Source organism: Pseudophryne corroboree, chromosome 11, assembly GCF_028390025.1.
Source record: "Pseudophryne corroboree isolate aPseCor3 chromosome 11, aPseCor3.hap2, whole genome shotgun sequence".
NCBI lineage: Eukaryota > Metazoa > Chordata > Amphibia > Anura > Myobatrachidae > Pseudophryne > Pseudophryne corroboree.
In genome coordinates this window covers 148,091,412-148,118,564 of record NC_086454.1, presented here as the reverse complement: position 1 = coordinate 148,118,564, position 27,153 = coordinate 148,091,412, and the positions used below count along the sequence as shown (strand labels likewise).

Sequence of the window (27,153 nt, the reverse complement as noted above, 5' to 3'; positions counted from 1 at the left end):
GGTCATAGGGGGAGGAGCCAGTACACACCATGTGATCCTAAAAGCTTACTTTTTGTGCCCTGTCTCCTGCGGAGCCGCTATCCCCATGGTCCTGACGGAGTCCCCAGCATCCACTAGGACGTTAGAGAAATATAACCATACCTCCCAACTTTCTGTTCTTGTGGAGCGGGACACTTGCGCGGCAAAAAGGGGTGTGGCTTATAGAAAAGGGGCGTGGCTTCGTGGGTGGGCCGCGATCGCGAGCCATGCACCCATTTTCGTCACTGAGGGGGCATGCCCAGCGCTCTGTGAGCAGCTGGCATGCTCCCTCTCCCTCTGACTCCCCTGAATAGACTCTGTGCGCATGTGCACAGCGTCTATTCACCGCTGCTCTGCTAAGCAGAGCAGCGATTGACCGAGCCTCCCAACTGACCCTTCCCCCCTACCACGGGACACTGTGGCCCGCGGGTGGGACAGCGTGACAGTCCCCAAAAAACGGTACTGTCCCGCGAAAATCGGAACAGTTGGGAGGTATGTATAACCATTTGCTGGCGCCGTGATGGGTGTTGTGTATTTCTTGGAGTAAATGTGTGACTGGACCAAGTGCATATTTTACAGCAAAATTAATTACTGCAATAGTAGTAAAGGATCCGTCATTATATGTCACCCCAGAACGGGTGGTATTCAGTATGCCGGCTGTTGGGATCCCGGCGCTCAGTATACCGGCGCCGGAATCCCGACACCCGACATACCAACAACTATTCTCCCTCTTGGGGGTCCACAACCACCCTGGAGGGAGAACGTGCCACCGTGCCCGCGGCGTAGCCAGCGCAGCGAGCCCGCAATTGGCTCATTTGGGCTCGCCCAGCTACCCGCGGTCGGGACCCCGGCATAACATACTACACCATACTTGCCTACCTGACCCTCTCCATGAGGGAGAAAATGCTCTATTCCTGGACTTTCCTGTGATGAGCTAGTTAATTGATAAGAAAGATGTTTCACCACAGGTGATGCATACCTCCCAACTTTACAGTTCCCTAAAGAGGGACACACACGCGCGGCGAAGCCGCTCGCGCTCCCGAAAAAGGGGTGTGACCTAAGAAAGGGGGTGTGGCTACGCAGGAGGACCGCGATCGCGAGCCACGCCCCCATTTTTGTCACTGAGGGGACATGCCCAGCGCTCTGTGAGTCGCTGGCATGCCCCCTCTTCCTCTGACTCCAGTGAATAGCCGCTGTGCGCATGCACAATAACTACACCCATCAGAACACAGTGGCTGAATAATCATACTGTTTATTCATACTTGCCTACCTGACCCTCTCCATGAGGGAGAAAATGCTCTGTTCCTGGACTTTCCTGGTAATGTATGATTGCCATCACCTGTGGTGAAACACCTTTCTTGTCAATTAACTAGCTCACCACAGGTGATGGCAATCATACATTACCAGTAACAGAGCATTTTCTCCCTCATGGAGAGGGTCAGGTAGGCAAGTATGTGTTTTTTATTTCAGTTGGAAGTAAAACTGAAATGCTTGATCTCCAGGAAAATGGCTACCGCTGCGGGATTTTGCAGACATTTCAGTTCAGCAACACAGCCAATGCCCAATAACAGACGTTTAGCCCAGGCGTCAGAGCCTGAACCGCACTTGCGTTCCAGCCCCGTTTCCTCGTACAGACCCATGCACCCTAGCTGCTGCCAGTAGTCACTTATAAGGAAGAACCATTTGTCCGAGCTAATTATACTCTGCGGCCAGTGTCTCCAGCCTGCCGGCTATATTTATCTACATGACTTCTAGGGTGATCAGAGACCGCTGGGCGCTCAGCCCCTTATCGCTGTATTATTCCTCCAAGTCTGTGACAGCGGTCACCTGCACTGCACTCCACCACTCCGGGGTTTCTGCCTTCACTCGGGCTGCGCACCCCGCACCTCAGCCCCTGTTGCCCAAAGCAGTGCAGCCGTCGCGGAGGAGCGTCCCTAGTCTCCATAGCCTTCCAACGGGCTTCTCCTCGCCTGTCACCGCCACCCGCCCGTACTGTAACAGCAGGATTACCCCCAGGGCAGGTGCTCTGCTCCCCCAGTCTGCGCTGCTGCGTCCGTACTGTGCCGCTCAGCACTGCTTCATATCAAGGCCATTGACTATTTCAGCTTGCACCATGGCAGCCAGTGGGAAGATTGACCTGAACTCTCCCTCCATCAGCTGGAAGGAGGCCAAAAGTGAGAACTACTGTAACACTGCTCAAAGTTCCTTTATATATCTAACACTGTCTGCTTTGACCGTCCTAACACTGTGCCCAGTTACATACTGTATTCCATTAGTAGTACATCCTCCGTGTGTTCAGCTGTGGTCTTGCTGGGCAGAAATGCTGTAGAGCCTCATTTGCTATTCAAACTAAAATAAAGAAAAAAAAGTTAGTGGTAAGGTCTCATTCAACTTGGATTCCACACATTTGCTTTTTAGCCACTGGGAAATGCATGACTGCTCATATTACAGTAGGGTGTGCATTTCATATGCTTCTTTGAAGTTATTTTTCAGAAAGGTTAAGGCGATAAGAAATAGTATGTATCTTTAGATACAAACGATATAAGAAATCCTGCTGTGCTGTACAGTCAATATTTCCTGGGACAAATCTTCACAAATGGGTGTATATGTGTATATATATATATATAAGTTTGTGTTACTGTACTATTAAAATTGCACCTCTTTGATACCCAAACAATTATTAATACTATTAATGCTAATTTTTAAAATGAGAAAATTTGTCTTTTTTTTTTTGCCAGAATATTTTTTTGTGTTTGTTACATCCTCATAGAATTCTCCAAATGCTGAGAAGGATTTGAAACCTCATAATACCACTATAAAGAAGAGGTTACAGAAAATCATAATGCAAAATAGAATTTCTTTTGCCCCTGGGTACTATACCACAGGAAAAGGTCTGGTGGGCCCTTTACTATTGATTTGCAGGTACAATACATGGCTTGGAGCAATGGACAGTTGTTAAGTGTGTGCAATTACAGGAGAAAATGGTTGGGCAGGTGCCACAACAGTCTAATCGGATGGCGCTTTCATAGGATACCTTCAATGTATTCAGCTCTATATCAATCCCTTTGGAGATATCACTGCTGTCACTTTCTGTAAACACTCATATCGTAGAAGTAATATTACGTTGACCCCACACACTGCATGGGGGAGGAGGGGCGCGGAGTAGAGGTGGCGATTTGGACAGTTTTTCAAAACGGGGACGTGTCACTCCCACACGTTTTGTAGATGTGTTGAAGTCACAGTCTGCGTCTTCTGACCCAGATTTCCTGGCCCTGGCAGAGGGGTTCTGTCACCTATTCTGAGTAAGCTTAGATTTACTCAAATGGGTGATGACTGCGACCATTAGTTACATTTGTGCCCCTGCTGCACCCCTTCAGTGGAATGCACTCCCCCGCTCCATTAGACTCTTCCCCGACCTTGCAAAGCTTCAAATGGGCACTGAAAAAACACCTATTCATCAAAGTGTACCATTCCGATACATAACCTAGCCCTGAGGCTGCTCCTCCATCCCCCTGCCTCATGCCTTGACCATCTCTGCTTTGCTTACACCCTGCCATCAGGCTACCTCCCGCTTGCTTGCACCTCATGTCATCTGTCTGTCGCTCCTTCCTACTAGATTGTTAGCTCCTCAGAGCAGGGCCCTCTTTCCTCTTGTTGTCAAAACCCTCTTCTCGACACATTTCACTCACAGTCCTCTCCTACTCAGCGACCATCTTTACCCGCTTTTTCTCCTGCTGGTGAAGGCTCATCTCTATCTATGGCCACCAGCTCCTAGTAGTGCGCTGATTACTCACTCACTACTTACATCTAAGCTGTATTATGTTCTGAGAAGTGGGGTGCTCTTTGTTGCCTGTACTCTATTTTTGTTATTTACTGTAATGTTAAGTTTTATGTCCCTGTATTGGCCTTTGTACGGTGCTGCAAAACACTTGTGGCGCCTTATAAATTAAATGTAATAATAATAATAATGCTGTGTCTTCAGACAGAAGGCGTCTTTTTATTTTCAAGACGTCTCCTGCAGCATTACCATATTTTCGCATCGCTGATGTGTCCAAAGACGAGCAGCGATTCAAGTAGCACCATATCTGAAACAGACCCAAAGCTCTGAAAAGAGCTAAATGTTACAAAATAAATTGACTCAAGTCATTCTGATTATTAGGGATGTTGGTAAATAAGGCCAGAAGCTGACCTGTTTATAATCTCACCCCAATAACAACACAGAAAGTGATTTGGTTGCTTAGTGGAAGTGGTGCAAGAGCCCTACGTGTGTAGATCATAAAGGAATATCTTTTATTATGTATAAAGCTAGGTACACTGTTCAATGTTTTTGGTCCTTTCAACCAACAATCGGCACGAAAATCGGAGGCCCCAATATCTGAGCTACACACTTAGCTTTTTTTTATTTATTTTTTTGTTCAGTATGCCACATCACACTGAATTTGCATATGTGCGCCCACAAGGAGGATGGTTTAGTCATGGAAAAATGTGCAAATAAGGTCAGACTATAAAGAATTCCCACACACTGCACAATGGGGGTAATTCTGAGTTGATCGCAGCAGCAAATTTGTTAGCAGTTGGGCAAAACCATGCGCACTGCAGGTGGAGCAGATATAACATGTGCAGAGAGAGTTAGATTTGGGTGTGGTGTGTTCAATCTGCAATCTAAATTGCAGTGTAAAAATAAAGCAGCCAGTATTTACTTTGCACAGAACGAAATAACCCGCCCAAATCTAACTCTCTCTGCACATGTTATATCTGCCTCCCCTGCAGTGCACATGGTTTTGCCCAACTGCTAACAAAGTTCCTGCTGCGATCAACTCAGAATTACCCCCAATATCAGGAGACTGATACCGAGATTTTCTGCCTTTGTCGACTGATCCGATAATTGAAGCATGGTGTTTGTGACCATGATTTTTTCTGTTTATCGGCGAAATTCCGAAATGATCATTCATACGCACTATGCAACAAAACATGCCAATTATTGTATAGTGTGTAAAGAAGCTTTACTCCTTCTCAGATATGGATAAAAGTCTTTCCAGTTTTTGGCTAGGTTTCTTTTGAATGGTCCGGTAAATAACTCAACCATTATTTAACCCATTAATGCTGAGTGCACATGGCCATAAAAAAAAACACCTGTTCTATTAGCAAATTCAAAACCTTATATTTTGACTTCACTTCTAACAGTGTTTCAATCATGTACTCACCTACTTCCTGCAGAATAGCGTACCAAGGGCCTAATTCAAGGTTGATTGCAAAAGCAAAATCTTCCTCTAATGGGCAAAACCATGTGCACTGCAGAGGGGGCAGATATACCATGTGCAGAGAGAGTTAGATTTGGGTGGGGTGTGTTCAAACTGAAATCTAAATTGCAGTGTAAAAATAAAGCAGCCAGTATTTACCCTGCACAGAAACAATATAACCCACCCAAATCTAAAGGTGCATACACACTGTGCGTTTTTGCCCAGCGTGTATGCACAGTGATGATCGCTGACATCGCTGGGCTGAAAAGCGCTCGGTGCAGACACACAGCGCTTTTCCCCTCCTGCCCAGCGATGTCAGCTGGGGTGAGCGGCTTTCCATAGCAAGACGCTATGGAAAGCCGCTCACACCGCCGTTCATCTACTGATAATACCAGTAGATGAATGGCGGCCGCTGCTGATGAAGCAGGAGCGCGCTCATCGCTTGTGCATACACACTGGGCGGCTTTGAGCTGAAAGCAGCTCAACACACCAAAAGTGATCTGCTTTCAGCTCAAAATCGCCCAGTGTGTATGGGCCTTAACTCTCTCTGCACATGTTATATCTGCCCCATCTGCAGTGCACATGGGCCCTCATTCCGAGTTGTTCGCTCGCTAGCTGCTTTTAGCAGCATTGCACATGCTAAGCCGCCGCCCTCTGGGAGTGTATCTTAGCTTAGCAGAATTGCGAACGAAAGATTAGCAGAATTGCGAATAGAAATTTCTTAGCAGTTTCTGAGTAGCTCGGGACTTACTCAGCCATTGCGATCAGTTCAGTCAGTTTCGTTCCTGGTTTGACGTCACAAACACACCCAGCGTTCGCCCAGACACTCCCCCGTTTCTTCAGACACTCCTGCGTTTTTCCCAGAAACGCCAGCGTTTTTTCGCACACGCCCAGAAAACGGCCAGTATCCGCCCAGAAACACCCACTTCCTGTCAATCACAGTACGATCACCAGAACGATGAAAAATCCTCGTTATGCCGTGAGTAAAATACCTAACTTTTGAGTAAAATAACTAAGCGCATGTGCTCTGCGAACCTTGCGCATGCGCAGTAAGCGACTAATCGCAATATAGTGAAAATCGGCAACGAGCGAACAACTCGGAATGACCGCCATGGTTTTGCCCAGTAGAGGAATATTTTGCTTTTGCAATCAACCTTGAATTAGGCCCCAAGTACTGAATATTTACACTTGTGAAAGCTGTATTCAACATTGTGGTTGATGGAAAGCAAAGCCATGTATTTGTGTAAGGTCTGTTTGTTTGCATGGATACATTTTTGGAGAGAAGAAGTAAAGCTGGCTATAAGAACAAGCGTTGAATGCATGACTTCAATGACTGCGTGTAAAACATAATCATCCTGAAAATAAGAACTATCAGCTTTTGGGGAGTTGAAGTTGAAAAACATATATTTTAATAAAATTCTAAGGAGTTTTATTATTATTATTCTTATTATTAATGTTATATTTTTTTCTTGTCTGTACATAGATTACCTAAAGGGCCTCAACAACAAGCAGAGGCGGGAGCATTACGCTGTTAAAGATTTCATCAAATTGAAGGATATTCCAACATGGAAAGATACTGCAAAAAGTGAGCTGCTAATGTCTGTTCTAAGTGCATATGATTAAAAATTACATTTTATGATGTAAGATGTTTTCAAGTTTCTGATTTAACTGGTTTCATTTGATGTGTCAGAGGGTTAAACTGATGGGGCAAAAATAATTCCTAACTTTTCAGCAAAGTAAAATATAAGCCCGTTTTGCTTATGGCTTATAATATGGTACAATGATATTGTGATTTTTTACACAGTAAATAGGATTACCACTTTACGGCACTGTGGACACCTTGTGGCACCCATAAATAAAAGATAATAGGATGACTATTGTAGATGCTAAATACTGTACCTTCCTGCAATGCACTTTTGCTATCACAGCCTTGGGAGTCCAGTGATGGATTACTACAAACATTTTTGCATATGATTGTCTCCTAGGATCTTCTCAGTAAGAACACATACATAGATTTTTCTGTGTCAGTGATGGATAACTTGCTCTATAATCTACGGGCTGTGGCAGTGCCTTAAGGGTCTGCCATGTAATACTCCTTTCACACTGAAACCCTGGCTCCAACCTGTGTATGAGCCGGGATACTGTACATGGGTCAGATCTATGGCTACAGTTATACTTACCCCTTTCACACTTTCATGGTTTTGCCTTGTAAATCATTGCTGCTTTGAAAAAAAACATCCGAGAACGTCCGGCATCCTGCACCTCCGGAAAACTCGAACCCTATTACACATGCCCCATGATGTCTGATGGGTTCCCACTATCCATGGTTATTATACTGATGTTATTTAACCTAAATTCCTGAGGCATTCTGAAGGGTGCCATCATCTCAGAGACCACTGTGACAACCATCGCCTACCCCTACTGAGCTGGCACTGTGTGACTCACTGTCCTGCAACAGAATGCAGTTGCATATACATATTCTGCACTCTATTCTCTTGTGGTTCTATAAGCAAATGTTATATGGACATGTAAAGTGACAGTGTTAGCTTTATTGTTAGCCTAGAGGACAGCAGAAGCTCACCAGTGACAGCCATCAACATGAGCCTGAATATCGGTAGGAGTGACCTGCTGGTGTGTCTCTTTCGCATTCTGGTGCTAATTCAGACTGGATCGCGGCAGCAGCAGCAGCGATCGCAGTCTGAATCTTTTTGTCGAGTGCGCACGCGTACCCCGGGAGCCCAGTGATATGCTATGAGCATCTCTGGGCTGCGATCGCATCTGCCTGATTGACAGGCAGAAGCGGTCGCGGGGTGGGAGAGGGGTGCCAATGGCGTGTTTGGACTGTTGGGTGGGTGGGCCGCGGTGGCTGCGTGACATCACACGCAGCCGCTGCGACCCGGGATGCGGTCAGTAGCTCCCTGCCAGCGCGGAGGAGCTGCGCTGGCAGGGATCTACTTGTCAGGTACAAATGCATCGCCGCCTGTGCTGGATGTCCCTCCGCATGTCAGAGCAACTGATTGTGGATGAGCTAAACTTAGCACATCTACGATCAACTCTGAATTACCCCCTCTGTTCAGCCAGTGTGACCTGCTGGTGTGTCTCTTCAGCACTCCGTATATACAGTGTGACCTGCTGGTGTGTCTCTTCAGCACTCCGTATATCCAGTGTGACCTGCTGGTGTGTCTCTTCAGCACTCCGTACAGCCAGTGTGACCTGCTGGTGTGTCTCTTCAGCACTCCGTATATACAGTGTGACCTGCTGGTGTGTCTCTTCAGCACTCCGTATATACAGTGTGACCTGCTGGTGTGTCTCTTCAGCACTCCGTATATCCAGTGTGACCTGCTGGTGTGTCTCTTCAGCACTCCGTATATCCAGTGTGACCTGCTAGTGTGTCTCTTCAGCACTCCGTATATCCAGTGTGACCTGCTGGTGTGTCTCTTCAGCACTCCGTATATACAGTGTGACCTGCTGGTGTGTCTCTTCAGCACTCCGTATATCCAGTGTGACCTGCTGGTGTGTCTCTTCAGCACTCCGTATATCCAGTGTGACCTGCTGGTGTGTCTCTTCAGCACTCCGTATATCCAGTGTGACCTGCTAGTGTGTCTCTTCAGCACTCCGTATATCCAGTGTGACCTGCTAGTGTGTCTCTTCAGCACTCCGTATATACAGTGTGACCTGCTAGTGTGTCTCTTCAGCACTCCGTATATCCAGTGTGACCTGCTGGTGTGTCTCTTCAGCACTCCGTACAGCCAGTGTGACCTGCTGGTGTGTCTCTTCAGCACTCCGTATATACAGTGTGACCTGCTGGTGTGTCTCTTCAGCACTCCGTATATCCAGTGTGACCTGCTGGTGTGTCTCTTCAGCACTCCGTATATCCAGTGTGACCTGCTGGTGTGTCTCTTCAGCACTCCGTACAGCCAGTGTGACCTGCTGGTGTGTCTCTTCAGCACTCCGTATATACAGTGTGACCTGCTGGTGTGTCTCTTCAGCACTCCGTATATACAGTGTGACCTGCTGGTGTGTCTCTTCAGCACTCCGTATATCCAGTGTGACCTGCTGGTGTGTCTCTTCAGCACTCCGTATATCCAGTGTGACCTGCTGGTGTGTCTCTTCAGCACTCCGTATATCCAGTGTGACCTGCTAGTGTGTCTCTTCAGCACTCCGTATATCCAGTGTGACCTGCTAGTGTGTCTCTTCAGCACTCCGTATATACAGTGTGACCTGCTAGTGTGTCTCTTCAGCACTCCGTATATCCAGTGTGACCTGCTGGTGTGTCTCTTCAGCACTCCGTACAGCCAGTGTGACCTGCTGGTGTGTCTCTTCAGCACTCCGTATATACAGTGTGACCTGCTGGTGTGTCTCTTCAGCACTCCGTATATCCAGTGTGACCTGCTGGTGTGTCTCTTCAGCACTCCATACAGCCAGTGTGACCTGCTGGTGTGTCTCTTCAGCACTCCGTACAGCCAGTGTGACCTGCTGGTGTGTCTCTTCAGCACTCCATACAGCCAGTGTGACCTGCTGGTGTGTCTCTTCAGCACTCCGTACAGCCAGTGTGACCTGCTGGTGTGTCTCTTCAGCACTCCGTATATACAGTGTGACCTGCTGGTGTGTCTCTTCAGCACTCCGTATATCCAGTGTGACCTGCTGGTGTGTCTCTTCAGCACTCCATACAGCCAGTGTGACCTGCTGGTGTGTCTCTTCAGCACTCCGTACAGCCAGTGTGACCTGCTGGTGTGTCTCTTCAGCACTCCGTACAGCCAGTGTGACCTGCTGGTGTGTCTCTTCAGCACTCCGTATATCCAGTGTGACCTGCTGGTGTGTCTCTTCAGCACTCCGTATATACAGTGTGACCTGCTAGTGTGTCTCTTCAGCACTCCGTATATCCAGTGTGACCTGCTGGTGTGTCTCTTCAGCACTCCATACAGCCAGTGTGACCTGCTGGTGTGTCTCTTCAGCACTCCGTACAGCCAGTGTGACCTGCTGGTGTGTCTCTTCAGCACTCCGTACAGCCAGTGTGACCTGCTGGTGTGTCTCTTCAGCACTCCGTATATACAGTGTGACCTGCTGGTGTGTCTCTTCAGCACTCCGTATATACAGTGTGACCTGCTGGTGTGTCTCTTCAGCACTCCGTACAGCCAGTGGGACCTGCTAGTGTGTCTCTTCAGCACTCCGTATATCCAGTGTGACCTGCTGGTGTGTCTCTTCAGCACTCCGTATATACAGTGTGACCTGCTAGTGTGTCTCTTCAGCACTCCGTATATCCAGTGTGACCTGCTGGTGTGTCTCTTCAGCACTCCACACAGCCAGTGTGACCTGCTGGTGTGTCTCTTCAGCACTCCGTACAGCCAGTGTGACCTGCTGGTGTGTCTCTTCAGCACTCCGTACAGCCAGTGTGACCTGCTGGTGTGTCTCTTCAGCACTCCGTATATCCAGTGTGACCTGCTGGTGTGTCTCTTCAGCACTCCGTATATCCAGTGTGACCTGCTGGTGTGTCTCTTCAGCACTCCGTATATACAGTGTGACCTGCTAGTGTGTCTCTTCAGCACTCCGTATATCCAGTGTGACCTGCTGGTGTGTCTCTTCAGCACTCCGTATATCCAGTGTGACCTGCTGGTGTGTCTCTTCAGCACTCCGTATATCCAGTGTGACCTGCTGGTGTGTCTCTTCAGCACTCCGTACAGCCAGTGTGACCTGCTGGTGTGTCTCTTCAGCACTCCGTATATACAGTGTGACCTGCTGGTGTGTCTCTTCAGCACTCCGTATATCCAGTGTGACCTGCTGGTGTGTCTCTTCAGCACTCCGTATATCCAGTGTGACCTGCTAGTGTGTCTCTTCAGCACTCCGTATATCCAGTGTGACCTGCTGGTGTGTCTCTTCAGCACTCCGTATATCCAGTGTGACCTGCTGGTGTGTCTCTTCAGCACTCCGTATATACAGTGTGACCTGCTAGTGTGTCTCTTCAGCACTCCGTATATCCAGTGTGACCTGCTGGTGTGTCTCTTCAGCACTCCATACAGCCAGTGTGACCTGCTGGTGTGTCTCTTCAGCACTCCGTACAGCCAGTGTGACCTGCTGGTGTGTCTCTTCAGCACTCCGTACAGCCAGTGTGACCTGCTGGTGTGTCTCTTCAGCACTCCGTATATACAGTGTGACCTGCTGGTGTGTCTCTTCAGCACTCCGTATATACAGTGTGACCTGCTGGTGTGTCTCTTCAGCACTCCGTACAGCCAGTGGGACCTGCTAGTGTGTCTCTTCAGCACTCCGTATATCCAGTGTGACCTGCTGGTGTGTCTCTTCAGCACTCCGTATATACAGTGTGACCTGCTAGTGTGTCTCTTCAGCACTCCGTATATCCAGTGTGACCTGCTGGTGTGTCTCTTCAGCACTCCATACAGCCAGTGTGACCTGCTGGTGTGTCTCTTCAGCACTCCGTACAGCCAGTGTGACCTGCTGGTGTGTCTCTTCAGCACTCCGTACAGCCAGTGTGACCTGCTGGTGTGTCTCTTCAGCACTCCGTATATCCAGTGTGACCTGCTGGTGTGTCTCTTCAGCACTCCGTATATCCAGTGTGACCTGCTGGTGTGTCTCTTCAGCACTCCGTATATACAGTGTGACCTGCTAGTGTGTCTCTTCAGCACTCCGTATATCCAGTGTGACCTGCTGGTGTGTCTCTTCAGCACTCCGTATATCCAGTGTGACCTGCTGGTGTGTCTCTTCAGCACTCCGTATATCCAGTGTGACCTGCTGGTGTGTCTCTTCAGCACTCCGTATATCCAGTGTGACCTGCTAGTGTGTCTCTTCAGCACTCCGTATATCCAGTGTGACCTGCTGGTGTGTCTCTTCAGCACTCCGTATATCCAGTGTGACCTGCTGGTGTGTCTCTTCAGCACTCCGTATATACAGTGTGACCTGCTAGTGTGTCTCTTCAGCACTCCGTATATCCAGTGTGACCTGCTGGTGTGTCTCTTCAGCACTCCATACAGCCAGTGTGACCTGCTGGTGTGTCTCTTCAGCACTCCGTACAGCCAGTGTGACCTGCTGGTGTGTCTCTTCAGCACTCCGTACAGCCAGTGTGACCTGCTGGTGTGTCTCTTCAGCACTCCGTATATACAGTGTGACCTGCTGGTGTGTCTCTTCAGCACTCCGTATATACAGTGTGACCTGCTGGTGTGTCTCTTCAGCACTCCGTACAGCCAGTGGGACCTGCTAGTGTGTCTCTTCAGCACTCCGTATATCCAGTGTGACCTGCTGGTGTGTCTCTTCAGCACTCCGTATATACAGTGTGACCTGCTAGTGTGTCTCTTCAGCACTCCGTATATCCAGTGTGACCTGCTGGTGTGTCTCTTCAGCACTCCATACAGCCAGTGTGACCTGCTGGTGTGTCTCTTCAGCACTCCGTACAGCCAGTGTGACCTGCTGGTGTGTCTCTTCAGCACTCCGTACAGCCAGTGTGACCTGCTGGTGTGTCTCTTCAGCACTCCGTACAGCCAGTGGGACCTGCTAGTGTGTCTCTTCAGCACTCCGTATATACAGTGTGACCTGCTGGTGTGTCTCTTCAGCACTCCGTATATACAGTGTGACCTGCTGGTGTGTCTCTTCAGCACTCCGTATATACAGTGTGACCTACTGGTGTGTCTCTTCAGCACTCCGTATATTCAGTGTGACCTGCTGGTGTGTCTCTTCAGCACTCCGTATATCCAGTGTGACCTGCTAGTGTGTCTCTTCAGCACTCCGTATATACAGTGTGACCTGCTGGTGTGTCTCTTCAGCACTCCGTATATCCAGTGTGACCTGCTGGTGTGTCTCTTCAGCACTCCGTATATCCAGTGTGACCTGCTGGTGTGTCTCTTCAGCACTCCGTATATACAGTGTGACCTGCTAGTGTGTCTCTTCAGCACTCCGTATATCCAGTGTGACCTGCTGGTGTGTCTCTTCAGCACTCCGTATATCCAGTGTGACCTGCTGGTGTGTCTCTTCAGCACTCCGTATATCCAGTGTGACCTGCTGGTGTGTCTCTTCAGCACTCCGTATATCCAGTGTGACCTGCTAGTGTGTCTCTTCAGCACTCCGTATATCCAGTGTGACCTGCTGGTGTGTCTCTTCAGCACTCCGTATATCCAGTGTGACCTGCTGGTGTGTCTCTTCAGCACTCCGTATATACAGTGTGACCTGCTAGTGTGTCTCTTCAGCACTCCGTATATCCAGTGTGACCTGCTGGTGTGTCTCTTCAGCACTCCATACAGCCAGTGTGACCTGCTGGTGTGTCTCTTCAGCACTCCGTACAGCCAGTGTGACCTGCTGGTGTGTCTCTTCAGCACTCCGTACAGCCAGTGGGACCTGCTAGTGTGTCTCTTCAGCACTCCGTATATACAGTGTGACCTGCTGGTGTGTCTCTTCAGCACTCCGTATATACAGTGTGACCTGCTGGTGTGTCTCTTCAGCACTCCGTACAGCCAGTGGGACCTGCTAGTGTGTCTCTTCAGCACTCCGTATATCCAGTGTGACCTGCTGGTGTGTCTCTTCAGCACTCCGTATATACAGTGTGACCTGCTAGTGTGTCTCTTCAGCACTCCGTATATCCAGTGTGACCTGCTGGTGTGTCTCTTCAGCACTCCATACAGCCAGTGTGACCTGCTGGTGTGTCTCTTCAGCACTCCGTACAGCCAGTGTGACCTGCTGGTGTGTCTCTTCAGCACTCCGTACAGCCAGTGTGACCTGCTGGTGTGTCTCTTCAGCACTCCGTACAGCCAGTGGGACCTGCTAGTGTGTCTCTTCAGCACTCCGTATATACAGTGTGACCTGCTGGTGTGTCTCTTCAGCACTCCGTATATACAGTGTGACCTGCTGGTGTGTCTCTTCAGCACTCCGTATATACAGTGTGACCTGCTGGTGTGTCTCTTCAGCACTTCGTATATTCAGTGTGACCTGCTGGTGTGTCTCTTCAGCACTCCGTACAGCCAGTGGGACCTGCCGGTGTGTCTCTAAAGCACTCCGTACAGCCAGTGGGACCTGCTGGTGTGTCTATTCAGCACTCCATACAGCCAGTGGGACCTGCTGGTGTGTCTCTTCAGCACTCCATTCAGCCTGTGTGACTTGCTGGTGTCTCTTCAGCACTTCATCCAGCCAGTGTGACCTGCTGGAGTGTCTCTTCAGCACTTCATCCAGCCAGTGTGACCTGCTGGAGTGTCTCTTCAGCACTTCATCCAGCCAGTGTGACCTGCTGGAGTGTCTCTTCAGCACTTCATCCAGCCAGTGTGACTTGCTGGTGTGTCTCTTCAGCACTCTGTTCAGCTTTGCGTTGTGTGTCAACATTGATATTTTCAGTGTTTCTCTGACGTCCTAAGTGGATGCTGGGACTCCGTAAGGACCATGGGGATTAGCGGCTCCGCAGGAGACTGGGCACAACTAAAGAAAGCTTGAGGACTACTTGGTGTGCACTGGCTCCTCCCACTAAGACCCTCCTCCAGACCTCAGTTAGAATCCTCTGCCCGGCTGAGCTGGATGCACACTAGGGGCTCTCCTGAGCTCCTAGAAAGAAAGTATATTTAGGTTTTTTATTTTACAGTGAGATCTGCTGGCAACAGACTCACTGCAGCGAGGGACTAAGGGGAGAAGAAGCGAACCTACCTAACAGGTGGTAGTTTGGGCTTCTTAGGCTACTGGACACCATTAGCTCCAGAGGGATCGACCGCAGGACCCGACCTTGGTGTTCGTTCCCGGAGCCACGCCGCCGTCCCCCTTACAGAGCCAGAAGCATGAAGAGTCCGGAAAATCGGCGGCAGAAGACTTCGGTCTTCACCAAGGTAGCGCACAGCACTGCAGCTGTGCGCCATTGCTCCTCATGTACACCTCACACTCTGGTCACTGATGGGTGCAGGGCGCTGAGGGGGGCGCCCTGAGGGCAATATATGACACCTTGGCTGGCAAATCTACATCATATATAGTCCTAGAGGCTATATAGATGTAAAATTACCCCTGCCAGTATTCCAGAAAAAGCGGGAGAAAGTCAGTTGAAAAAGGGGCGGGGCTTCTCCCTCAGCACACTGGCGCCATTTTCTCTTCACAGTGCAGCTGGAAGACAGCTCCCCAGGCTCTCCCCTTTAGTTTTCAGGCTCAAAGGGTTAAAAAGAGAGGGGGGGCACTAAATTTAGGCGCAATATATGTATACAAGCAGCTATTTGGGGAAAAATCACTCAATTATAGTGTTAATCCCTGCATTATATGGCGCTCTGGTGTGTGCTGGCATACTCTCTCTCTGTCTCCCCAAAGGACTTTGTGGGGTCCTGTCCTCAGTCAGAGCATTCCCTGTGTGTGTGCGGTGTGTCGGTACGGCTGTGTCGACATGTTGGATGAGGAAGGTTACGTAGAGGCGGAGCAGAGGCCGATAAATGGGATGTCGCCCCCTGTGGGGCCGACACCAGAGTGGATGGATAGGTGGAAGGTATTAACCGACAGTGTCAACTCCTTACATAAAAGGCTGGATGACGTAACAGCTGTGGGACAGCCGGCTTCTCAGCCCGCGCCTGCCCAGGCGTCTCAAAGGCCATCAGGGGCTCAAAAAACGCCCGTTACCTCAGATGGCAGACACAGATATCGACACGGAGTCTGACTCCAGTGGCGACGAGGTTGAGACATATACACAATCCACTAGGAACATCCGTTACATGATCTCGGCAATGAAAAATGTGTTACGCATTTTCTGACATGAACCCAAGTACCACATAAAAGGGGTTTTATTTTTGGGGAGAAAAAGCAGCCAGTGTTTTGTTCCCCCATCAGATGAATGAATGAAGTGTGTAAAGAAGCGTGGTTTCCCCCGATAAGAAACTGGTAATTTCTAAAAAGTTACTGATGGCGTACCCTTTCCTGCCAGAGGATAGGTCACGTTGGGAGATATCCCTTAGGGTGGATAAGGCGCTCACACGTTTGTCAAAAGGTGGCACTGCCGTCTTAGGATACGGCCACCTTGAAGGAACCTGCTGATAAAAAGCAGGAGGTGATCCTGAAGTCTGTATTTACACACTCAGGTTATATACTGAGACCTGCAATTGCCTCAGCATAAATAGGGCTGCTGCAGCGTGGTCTGATACCCTGTCAGATAATATTAATACGCTAAGACAGGGATAATATTTTGCTAACATAGAGCATATTAAAGACGTTGTCTTAGATATAAAGGATGCACAGAGGGATATTTGCCGGCTGGCATCCAGAATTAATGCAATGTCCATTCTGCCAGGAGGGTATTAGTTACCCGGCAGTGGACAGGTGATGCTGCCTATAAAAGGCACATGGAGATTCTGCCTTATAAGGGTGAGGAATTGTTTGGGGATGCTCTCTGGGACCTCGTATCCACAGTAACAGCTGCGAAGAAAATTTTTTACCTCAGGTTTCCTCACAGCCTAAGAAAGCACCGTATTTTCAGGTACAGTCCTTTCGGCTTCAGAAAAGCAAGCGGGTCAAAGGCGCTACCTTTCTGCACAGAGACAAGGGAAGAAGGAAAAAAGCTGCACCAGCAGCCAGTTCCCAGGATCAAAAATCTTCCCCCGCTTCCTCTGAGTCCACCGCATGACGCTGGGGCTCCACAGGTGGAGACAGGTGCGGTAGGGGCGCGTCTCGGGAACTTCAGGGACCAGTGGGCTTGCCCACAGGTGGATCTCTAGGTTCTGCAAATAGTATCACAGGGATACAGGCTGGAGTTCGAGGCGACTCCCCCTCGCCGTTACCTCACATCAGCCTTGCCGGCTGCCCTCGGAGAAAGGTAGTACTGGAGGCAATTCACAAGCTGTACTTCCAGCAGGTGAAACCAAGGTACCCCTCCTTCAACAAGGCCGGGGTTACTATTCCAAAATGTTGTGGTACCGAAACCAGACGGTTCGGTGAGACCCATTCTAAAATTGAAAGCCTTGAACACTTATATACGAAGGTTCAAGTTCAAAATGGAATCGCTCAGGGCGATTATTGCAAGCCTGGAGAATTTCATGGTATCACTGGACATCAAGGATGATTACCTGCATGTCCCTATTTACCCTCTTCACCAGGAGTACCTCAATATTGTGGTACAGGATTGTCATTACCAATTCCAGACGTTGCCGTTGGTCTGTCCCCGGCACCGAGGTATTTACCAAGGTAATGGCCGAAATAATTATCCCGTACTTGGACGATCTCCTTATAAAGGCGAGGTCCAGGGAGCAGTTGTTCGTCGGAGTAGCACTATCTCGGGAAGTGCTACAACAGCACGGCTGGATTCTGAATATTCCAAAGTCGCAGCTGGTTCCTACGACGCGTCTACTGTTCCTGGGTATGGTTCTGGACACAGAACAGGATAAAAAGGGTTTCTCCCGGAGGAGAAGTCCAAGGAGTTGTTGTCTCTAGACAGAGACCTCCTAATACGTATACAGGTGTCGGTGCATCAATGCACGCGAGCCCTGGGAAAGATGGTAGCTTCTTACGAAGAAATTCCATTCTCCAGGTCCCATGCAAGGATTTTCCAGTGGGATCTGTTAGACAAGTGGTCCGGGTCGCATCTTCAGATGCATCGGCGGATAACCCTGTCTCCAAAGGTCAGGGTGTCGCTGTTGTGGTGGCTGCAGAGTGCTCATCTTCTAGGGGGCCGCAGATTCGGCATACAGGACTGGGTCCTGGTGACCACGGATGCCAGCCTTCGAGGCTGGGGGGCAGTCACACAGGGAAGGAACTTCCAAGGCTATGGAAAAGTCAGGAGACTTCCCTACACATAAATATTCTGGAACTGAGGGCCATTTACAATGCCCTAAGTCAGGCTAGACCCCTGCTTCAACACCGGCCGGTGCTGATCCAGTCAGACAACATCACGGCGGTCGCTCATGTAAACCGACAGGGCGGCACAAGAAGCAGGATGGCGATGGCAGAAGCCACAAGGATTCTCCGATGGGCGGAAAATCATGTGTTAGCACTGTCAGCAGTGTTCATTCCCGGAGTGGACAACTAAGAAACCTCCACCCGGGAGAGTGGGGACTTCATCCAGAAGTCTTCCAAATGATTGTACACCGTTGGGAAAGGCCACAGGTGGACATGAGGGCGTCCCGCCTCAACTAAAAGTTACAAAGATATTGCGCCAGGTCAAGGACCCTCAGGCGATAGCTGTGGACGCTCTGGTAACACCGTGGGTGTACCAGTCGGTGTATGTGTTCCCTTCTCTGCCTCTCTTACCCAGGGTAATGAGAATAATAAGAAGGAGAGGAGTAAGAACTATACTCATTGTTCCGGGTTGGCCAAGAAGAGCTTGGTAACCAGAACTCCAAGAAATGATCTCAGAGGACCCATGGCCTCTGCCGCTCAGACAGGACCTGCTGCAGCAGGGGGCCTGTCTGTTCCAAGACGTACCGCGGCTGCGTTGACGGCATGGCGGTTGAACGCCGGATCCTGAAGGAAAAGGGAATTCCGGAGGAAGTTATCCCTACGCTATTTGAAGCTAGGAAAGAAGTGAACGCAAACCATTATCACCGCATATGGCGGAAATATGTTGCGTACTGTGAGGCCAGGAAGGCCCCAAAGGAGAAATTTCAGCTAGGTCGATTTCTGCACTTCCTACAGTCAGAGGTGACTATGGGCCTAAAATTGGGTTCCATTAAGGTCCAGATTTCGGCTCTATCGATTTTCTTCCAAAATTGAACTGGCTTCACTGCCTGAAGTTCAGACTTTTGTTAAGGGAGTGCTGCATAGTCAGCCCCCGTTTGTGCCTCCAGTGGCACCGTGGGATCTCAACGTGGTGTTGGATTTCCTGAAGTCGCATTGGGTTGAGCCACTTAAATCCGTGGAGCTATAATACCTCACGTGGAAAGTGGTCATTCTGTGGGCCTTGGCGTCGGCCAGGCGTGTATCAGAATTGGCGGCTTTGTCATACAAAAGCCCTTATCTGTATTTTATATGGATAAGGCGGAATTGAGGATTCGTTCCCAATTCCTTCCTAAGGTGGTATAATTTTTTAATGTGAACCAACCTATTGTGGTGCCTGCGGCTACTTGGGACTTGGAGGATTCCAAGTTACTGGATGTAGTCAGGGCCCTGAAAAGTATATGTTTCCAGGACAGCTGGAGTCAGGAAAACTGACTCGCTATTTCTCCTGTATGCACCCAACAAGGGGTGCTCCTGCTTCTAAGCAGACGATTGCTCGCTGGATCTGTAGCACGATTCAACTTGCACATTCTGCGGCTGGACTGCCGCACCCTAATTCTATAAAAGCCCATTCCACGAGAAAAGTGGGCTCTTCTTGGGCGGCTGCCCGAGGGGTCTCGGCTTTACAACTTTGCCGAGCTGTTACTTGGTCGGGTTAAAACATTTTTGTAAGAGTCTACAAGTTTGATACCCTGGCTGAGGAGGACCTAGAGTTTGCTTATTCGGTGCTGCAGAGTCATCCGCACTTTCCCGCCCGTTTGGGAGCTTTGGTATAATCCCCATGGTCCTTACGGAGTCCCAGCATCCACTTAGGACGTCAGAGAAAATAAGATTTTACTCACCGGTAAATCTATTTCTCGTAGTCCGTAGTGGATGCTGGGCGCCCATCCCAAGTGCGGATTGTCTGCAATACTTGTTTATAGTTATTGCCTAACTAAAGGGTTATTGTTGAGCCATCTGTTGAGAGGCTCAGTTATATTTCATACTGTTAACTGGGTATAGTATCACGAGTTATATGGTGTGATTGGTGTGGCTGGTATGAGTCTTACCCGGGATTCAAAATCCTTCCTTATTGTGTCAGCTCTTCCGGGCACAGTATCCTAACTGAGGTCTGGAGGAGGGTCTTAGTGGGAGGAGCCAGTGCACACCAGGTAGTCCTAAAGCTTTCTTTAGTTGTGCCCAGTCTCCTGCGGAGCCGCTAATCCCCATGGTCCTTACGGAGTCCCAGCATCCACTACTGACTACGAGAAATAGATTTACCGGTGAGTAAAATCTTATTTTTTCTATGAAAAAAGCTACCAGTAATATGAAAAAGTTACTGGTACTCTCCTAAATCGCTCTTGGGGATGCGTTCGGCATCCCGGTGATCTTTATGCTGGCAGTCATGTGACCAATGCCAGAATCCCAACACCGGCGCCGAAACACAGACTGCTGGAATGCCGAACGTGTGTATCGTGTTAGAGCCCAAAACGGAGGGAGGGTAAGGGATAGGCACTAGGGCGGTGGTTAGCCGTAGCCGCCACCCCCCTAGGGATAGTCCTACCCCCACCCCTATGGATTAGATTTAACCGCCACCCCCAAGGTTTAAATTTACGGTAGGGGACAGGAGAGCGGTAAAATAATTACCCCTGTCCAGTGTCAGGATCCTCATTGTTGGGATGCCGCAGCGAGAGCCGGTATTTCATACCCAACCCCACTCTGGTGGACAGGTCAGTCTCTCCCTGATCTATGAAGTAGCTGGAATGGACTTGTCTGGGTATACAAGTTCCAGAGTGGAGTGTTAAAATATAACAGAGAGCAAGGAAGAAGTACCTCGCTTTATATATACATTTATGTGTGTGTGCAATGTTATTTATATAGTGCTTTTCTGCCAATGGGACTCAAAGTGTTTTGCATTAGAAAAAAAGCAATGGATATTTTACATTAAAAATATATATATATATTTTAACAATTAATTTATATGTTGCATAAAGATCTGTAAAGTTTTCAGTCACAAACATCAGCATTTTGCAGCAGCTACTCACTGTACCTGCCATTGATGGTAATATTGATGTTAGGATCCAATGCCCCATCCTTAGCACGACATTACCACTTTGCACATGTATTTTTTTAATTGGATTATCCACTTGTGAAAGATCCTTTTTTTGCCTGTTTTGTTTTAGTTGCCTTTCTATTGCCACTGCTTTATTGTGTAACTGATATATTTTGCAGTTTACATTGAAGCATTTAATGGCAAAGTCTAATAAATACTCAGTGTCTCTCCTGCCATAAATTAGTTACAAATATTAAAAAGAAAGGTATAACACTGTTTTTACAGAACATGTTAGGTCTAGGACTGCTCTAAGTTGTTTGATAATCGCTCATTTTGCAAATTCTCAGAATAGCGATCCATGCTGAATTAGGCCCATAGCCCACAAATACTGGCTGCTTTATTTACAATTTAGATTTCAGTCTGAACACACCCCACCCAAATCTAAATCTCTCTGCACATGTTACAACTGTCCCACCTGCAAGGCAACATGGGCTTGCCTTTTTGCTTTACTTACAAACTTGAATCAGACCAATAGTAACAAATAATAAATATTGTAGAATTGAAGAAAAGTTGTTGTTTTTCTGTGTGATTTTGTCCTTCTTTTTGTCTTTAAAAATAGAAAGATTAATGATGGCTAGGAAAAAATTAGGGGTCTCTGCCTCTCACACAATTTTCATGCCTATAACTCATAATACCGGTTTCGTCAGAGGCCTATCGTCTGTGATATTCCCGGTCTCGGAAAGGACTTTGCCTGATTTATGAGTTCTTAGATGTAGATACTCTACAGACAGGTACTTATGAGCAGCTACAACAGTCGTATCCACAAATCTCTATACCTTTCTACGTATTTTCAACTTCGTTGTTTTATACCGAAAGTGGTATCAACCCTGTCGGACAATGATAAGACATGTCAATTATATAACATTTTTATTTGCGGCTCGTCTTTGACGTACTCAACTTCATTTATATACTCTTTTGTCAAAAGTCCAGTTAAACATAGAAACGCTAAACTCAGGTTTGGCAAAATGGAATGTGGAATTTACTGGCATATCATTACAAGAAATTTTAACCTCCTTTATTACATTAAATAAACACCTTATTTCGACATCATATGCAGAGATGCATTATAAGTTGTTGCATCGTGCCTATATAACACCTAAATTACGTTTTTCTAATGGGTGCCTCCTCAGATTCCAACTGCTTTAAATGTACGCAGCCGGATGCAGGGCTCATGCACTACATGTGGGCATGTACGGATGTCCAAACATTTTGGGTATTGGTTCAATCGTACATCAGTGACATTCTTAAGCTACGGTTCAAGATCACTTCTGAGTGGGCATTATGGAATATCTCCAGGACACATACACATCCCAAATTATCCAAAGGGGAAAATTTTTTGTTGGAAAAAATTGCAGCAGCAGCTGCTAAGAAAATGATTCGGTCACAATGGGTCACCTCTGGTACCTTATCCCTAGCAATACTTATGCCTAGAATAGAACACTTGTTTCACATGGACTGGTTGGAAGGGTGTACTATGGTACACCGGCGGCCAGCATACCGGCGCCAGAATCCCGACCGCCGGATTGCCGACAGCTGGGCGAGCGCAAATGAGCCCCTTGCGGGCTCGCTGCGCTCACCACGCTGCGGGCACGGTGGCGCGCAACGCACGCCTTGCTATCTATTCTCCCTCCAGAGGGGTCATGGACCCCCAAGAGGGAGAAAAGCTGTCGGTATGCCAGCAGTCCGGTTCTGGTATGCTGGCCGTCGGGAGCCCGGCCGCCGGCAAACTGAAGACCACCCCGTTGGAAACGTCAATTAATAATGAGAGTAATGCAGGAAAATGCTTTAGTACTTGATTGCCTTTTATACAAACGTTATCCTCAAATAGGAAGGATATACCCCGTGCTGCAGTGAGCTTGACCTCCTGGTACAATTTAGAAACCTTAGCGTTTAAGTTGTCCCCCCCTCTGAGTTTTTATGAAACAAAATACTCTGATTTCAGGTTGTACTGTTGTATTGTTTATTCGAATTGTGTGTAACCATCCAATTTTTATTTTTATTGTAACACTGACCAAACTCTACAGTTTATTGTTACAGATTGCGTTGTTTTCATTTGTTCTTTGTGATGTACAAATGCAGTTCTATAATAAAAACATGATTTAAAAAAAATAGAAAGATTACATCCTGCTACTAAATGAAAACCTGATAGGAGCATAAAATACATAAAATAAATGTATTCAGGCAAATAAATAAAAGCGTTGTTACTGACAGAACTGGAACATGGCATGGTACAAAACGTTACACCTTGCTGAACCTTTCTAAGTGCTTCCAGTGGGTGCTAAAAAGGGGCACCTAACAATCTGTTTGTTATGCACACCAGTGCCTGCAGGAAAGTACTGGTGTCAGAACTGTTATGCACTCCAGTGTCTGCAGGAATGTACTGGTGTTTGAACTGTTATGCAAAACAAATGGACTCACAGACAAACTGGGGAATATGACATAACGTACACAGAAGGTGATAGGGTAACAAAATACACACAAAGTGAACAGAGAAGCCCAGAGGCTAGGGAACTGGGTATCTCCCTTGTATTAGAACTGCTCAGATAGAAAAAGCAAGATGTTGTGTTTTAATACGTAGAGAACCCGAAATGCTGTTGCTAAGGGCAACAGCAAAACCCTAAAGGGTTACCAACGGGTGTGGCAGTAAACTCCTTGGTCAGAGATGGAATGATAGACACAAGGAGAGTCTCCACAATCCTATTTCTCACTTGCAGTGCACAGGTTTTAGCTTACTGCCACTAAACTGACCCCTGACACCTAGCACAGTGAGACAGGATTAGACAGGCAAGTCTTAGAATACAGCCGCAAACTTGCTAAGTTCACAGAGTAGTAACAGAACCCCAGCAAGCTAAACGACTGACTCCAGTCTTACTGCTAGGTCTGGATTGGCAGAGTGTAATACCAAATCCCCAGGCCTATTTGCAGTAAGCAACAAACAAATACAAAGCTACACAGTACTGGCTAACTTTCATGAACTGACTAACCAACAAAGATTCAGCAGCATCTGCTTACTCTGAAAAGAGGCCTTATAAAGCAGGTGCTGTCCACGCCCCACTCAGACCTCACAGACTGTGAGCACAAAAACCAGCACCGGATCCCCTGCCGTGCACAGAGCCTATAACCACTGCACAGCAAAAGACCCGAACCGGAGTATCAGCTGCGCTCAGGTTACTCCACTAGCACTTGTCTCCCGGTTGCCATGACGACGTGGCAGCACAGGGCAGGAGACCCTAACAGTACCCCCCCTCTGACGAGGGGTCAAAGAACCCCTACCACCGGGTTTATCAGGGAACTGCGAGAAGAAAGAGCGTATCAGTCTGGGGGCATGAAGATCACAACTGCGCACCCACGACCGCTCCTCCGGGCCATACCCCTTCCAGTGCACCAAAAATGACAGCCGACCCCGAACCACCTTGGAGTCAAGAATCCTTTCAACAGCAAACTCCCTCTGGCCACGTATCAGAAGAGGGGAAGGTCTTCCACTGGAAGAAGGATTACTAATCGCCCGTTTTAAAAGGGAACAATGAAATGTTTTATTGATACCCAAAGAACGGGGCAGATCTAACTGAAATGCCACCGGATTGATAACCCTGGTGATCTTATAAGGGCCGATGAACCGAGGGCCTAACTTATGAGATGGCTGTCTCAACTTCAAATTCTTGGTAGACAACCAGACGAAGTCTCCTAATTTGAAGCTGCAGGGTCTTTTCCGCTTATCAAAAACCCTTTTGGTCACTAATGACACAGACACAAGGGCTTTCTTCACTTTCCGCCAAATACCTCTAAGGACCGAAACCACAGAGGAACCACCAGGCGTGGAGTCCAGGGGGTCAAAAGAATTGGCCTTAGGATGATGCCCATACACACAAAGGAAGGGAGAGATCCCTGTAGCAGAGTGAGCCGCGTTGTTATAGGCAAACTCCGCCATGGACAGATGAGCAACCCAGTCAGTCTGACACTTGGAGACATAACACCTGAGGAACTGCTCCAAGGACTGGTTCACCCTTTCAGTCTGCCCATTAGACTGCGGATGGTAGCCTGATGACAAGCTGACAGAAATCTGGAGATCGGAACAAAATGCCCTCCAGAATTTGGCCACAAACTGGGATCCGCGGTCAGAGACCACATCAAGTGGCAACCCGTGGAGACGCACAACATGCAGCATAAATAATTCAGACAGGCGTCTGGCTGATGGCAGCCCAACCAGTGGAACGAAGTGCGCCATCTTCGAAAACCTGTCAACGACAACCCAGATGGCTGTCATCCCCGAGGATTTGGGCAAGTCCACCACAAAATCCATTGAAATGTGGATCCATGGCTTAGATGGAATAGAGAGTGGATGTAATGGGCCAACAGGAACCCCTCTAGGAGTCTTATTTCGGGCACAGATGTCACATGCCCGAACCCACTGATCCACATCCTTAGCCACCGAGGGCCACCACACCGCCCTAGATAGCAACTCCCGAGTTCTGGCAATACCCGGGTGACCTGCCGACTTCTTGGCATGGAATTCCAGGAACACTCGCTGTCTTAACCTAGGAGGCACAAACAAAAGACCTACCGGAAGGTCTGGAGGAGCCTGCTCCTGTGCTCTAAGGACTAATGATAAGAGGTCCTGGGTAATGCCCACTTTAATACATGATGGGGAAACAATGGGCAACGGCTCCTCGGTGGTCTCCTGGATTGGAGCAAAACTCCGCGAGAGCGCATCAGCCTTGATGTTTTTTGACCCAGGGCGATATGTTATCAAAAAATTAAAGCGAGCAAAAAACAAAGCCCATCGTGCCTGCCTGGCATTGAGACGCTTCGCTGACTCTAAATATGCCAGATTCTTATGGTCAGTGAGAATTGAGACCACAAACTTAGCCCCCTCAAGCCAGTGTCTCCACTCCTCGAGTGCATCCTTAATAGCCAACAATTCCCGGTTACCCACGTCATAATTCATCTCGGCAGGCGAAAATTTACGGGAAAAGTAAGCACAGGGATGAAGGCGATTATCAGACACTCCCATCTGAGAAAGCACTGCCCCAATACCCATCTCAGAGGCATCCACCTCCACCACAAAAGGACGCTCTGGATCTGGGTGTCGCAGCACCTTGGCCGAAACAAATGCCCTTTTGAGACGGGCAAAAGCCGCTTTAGCCTCACAAGACCAGTGAGCAACATCCGCCCCTTTCTTAGTGAGTGCCACCAAGGGCGCCACTATAGACGAAAATCCAGCGATAAATCGTCTATAAAAATTCGCAAAGCCCAGGAAACGCTGAAGCGCCTTCAAACTAGTGGGCTGCACCCAATCCAGGACTGCCTGTACCTTGGAACCCTCCATTTGGAAACCTTCTGGGGAGATAATATATCCTAGAAATGCGATTTGCTGAACTTCAAATTCGCACTTCTCCAGCTTCGCCCCAAGCCGGTGGTCTCTGAGTTTCTGGAGGACTAAGCGTACATGCTTCCGATGTTCCTCCAGGGAATGGGAGAAGATTAGGATGTCATCTAAGTATACAACTAAGAATCTATCCAAATATTCCCTGAGCACATCATTCATGAAATCCTGGAAGACTGCCGGGGCATTACAGAGCCCAAAAGGCATCACCAAATATTCATAATGCCCTGAGTGGGTATTAAAGGCAGTCTTCCATTCATCCCCCTCTCTTATTCGGATTAGATTGTACGCACCGCGTAGGTCAATCTTAGAAAAAATGGTGGCAGTACGAAGCTGGTCAAACAAGACCGAAATGAGAGGCAGTGGGTATGAGTTTTTAATCGTGATACGGTTCAATTCCCTGAAGTCGATGCAGGGTCGCAACGAACCGTCCTTTTTACCCACGAAGAAGAACCCCGACCCAACTGGAGACTGTGAAGGTCTGATAAATCCCTTAGCCAAGTTCTCCTGAATGTACTCCGCCATAGCCTGAGTCTCAGGACGTGACAGGGAGTACAACCTGCTCTTGGGAAGCTTAGCATTTGGCAACAAATCAATGGCACAGTCATAGGGGCGATGGGGAGGTAGTACCTCTGCAACTTTTTTGGAGAACACGTCCGCAAAATCTGCATAACACCCTGGCAATCCTGGCAAACTTAGCTGCGAGAGCCTGACTGGAAGGCTCAAGCAACTCCTGAAACAATCAGTACCCCAACTAAGAATCTCCC

At 48.3% G+C, this 27,153-nt stretch overlaps 1 protein-coding gene across 3 annotated transcripts in view; it reads left to right on the top strand.

The window, feature by feature from the left end:
- The first annotated feature begins 1,630 nt into the window (after positions 1 to 1,630).
- The window catches only part of LOC134969172 (uncharacterized), a 114,757-nt gene continuing 89,234 nt past the window's right edge, over positions 1,631 to 27,153 (top strand). Inside the window, exons 1-2 of one of the 3 annotated variants that reach the window (XM_063944938.1) lie at positions 1,631 to 2,192; positions 6,742 to 6,843. In XM_063944938.1, coding sequence (XP_063801008.1) covers positions 1,763 to 2,192; positions 6,742 to 6,843 — 532 coding nt within the window. In that variant the 5' untranslated portion in view covers positions 1,631 to 1,762. The remainder of the gene's footprint in view (positions 2,193 to 6,741; positions 6,844 to 27,153) is intronic. The other 2 variants (XM_063944939.1, XM_063944940.1) reach the window with 2 other exon arrangements.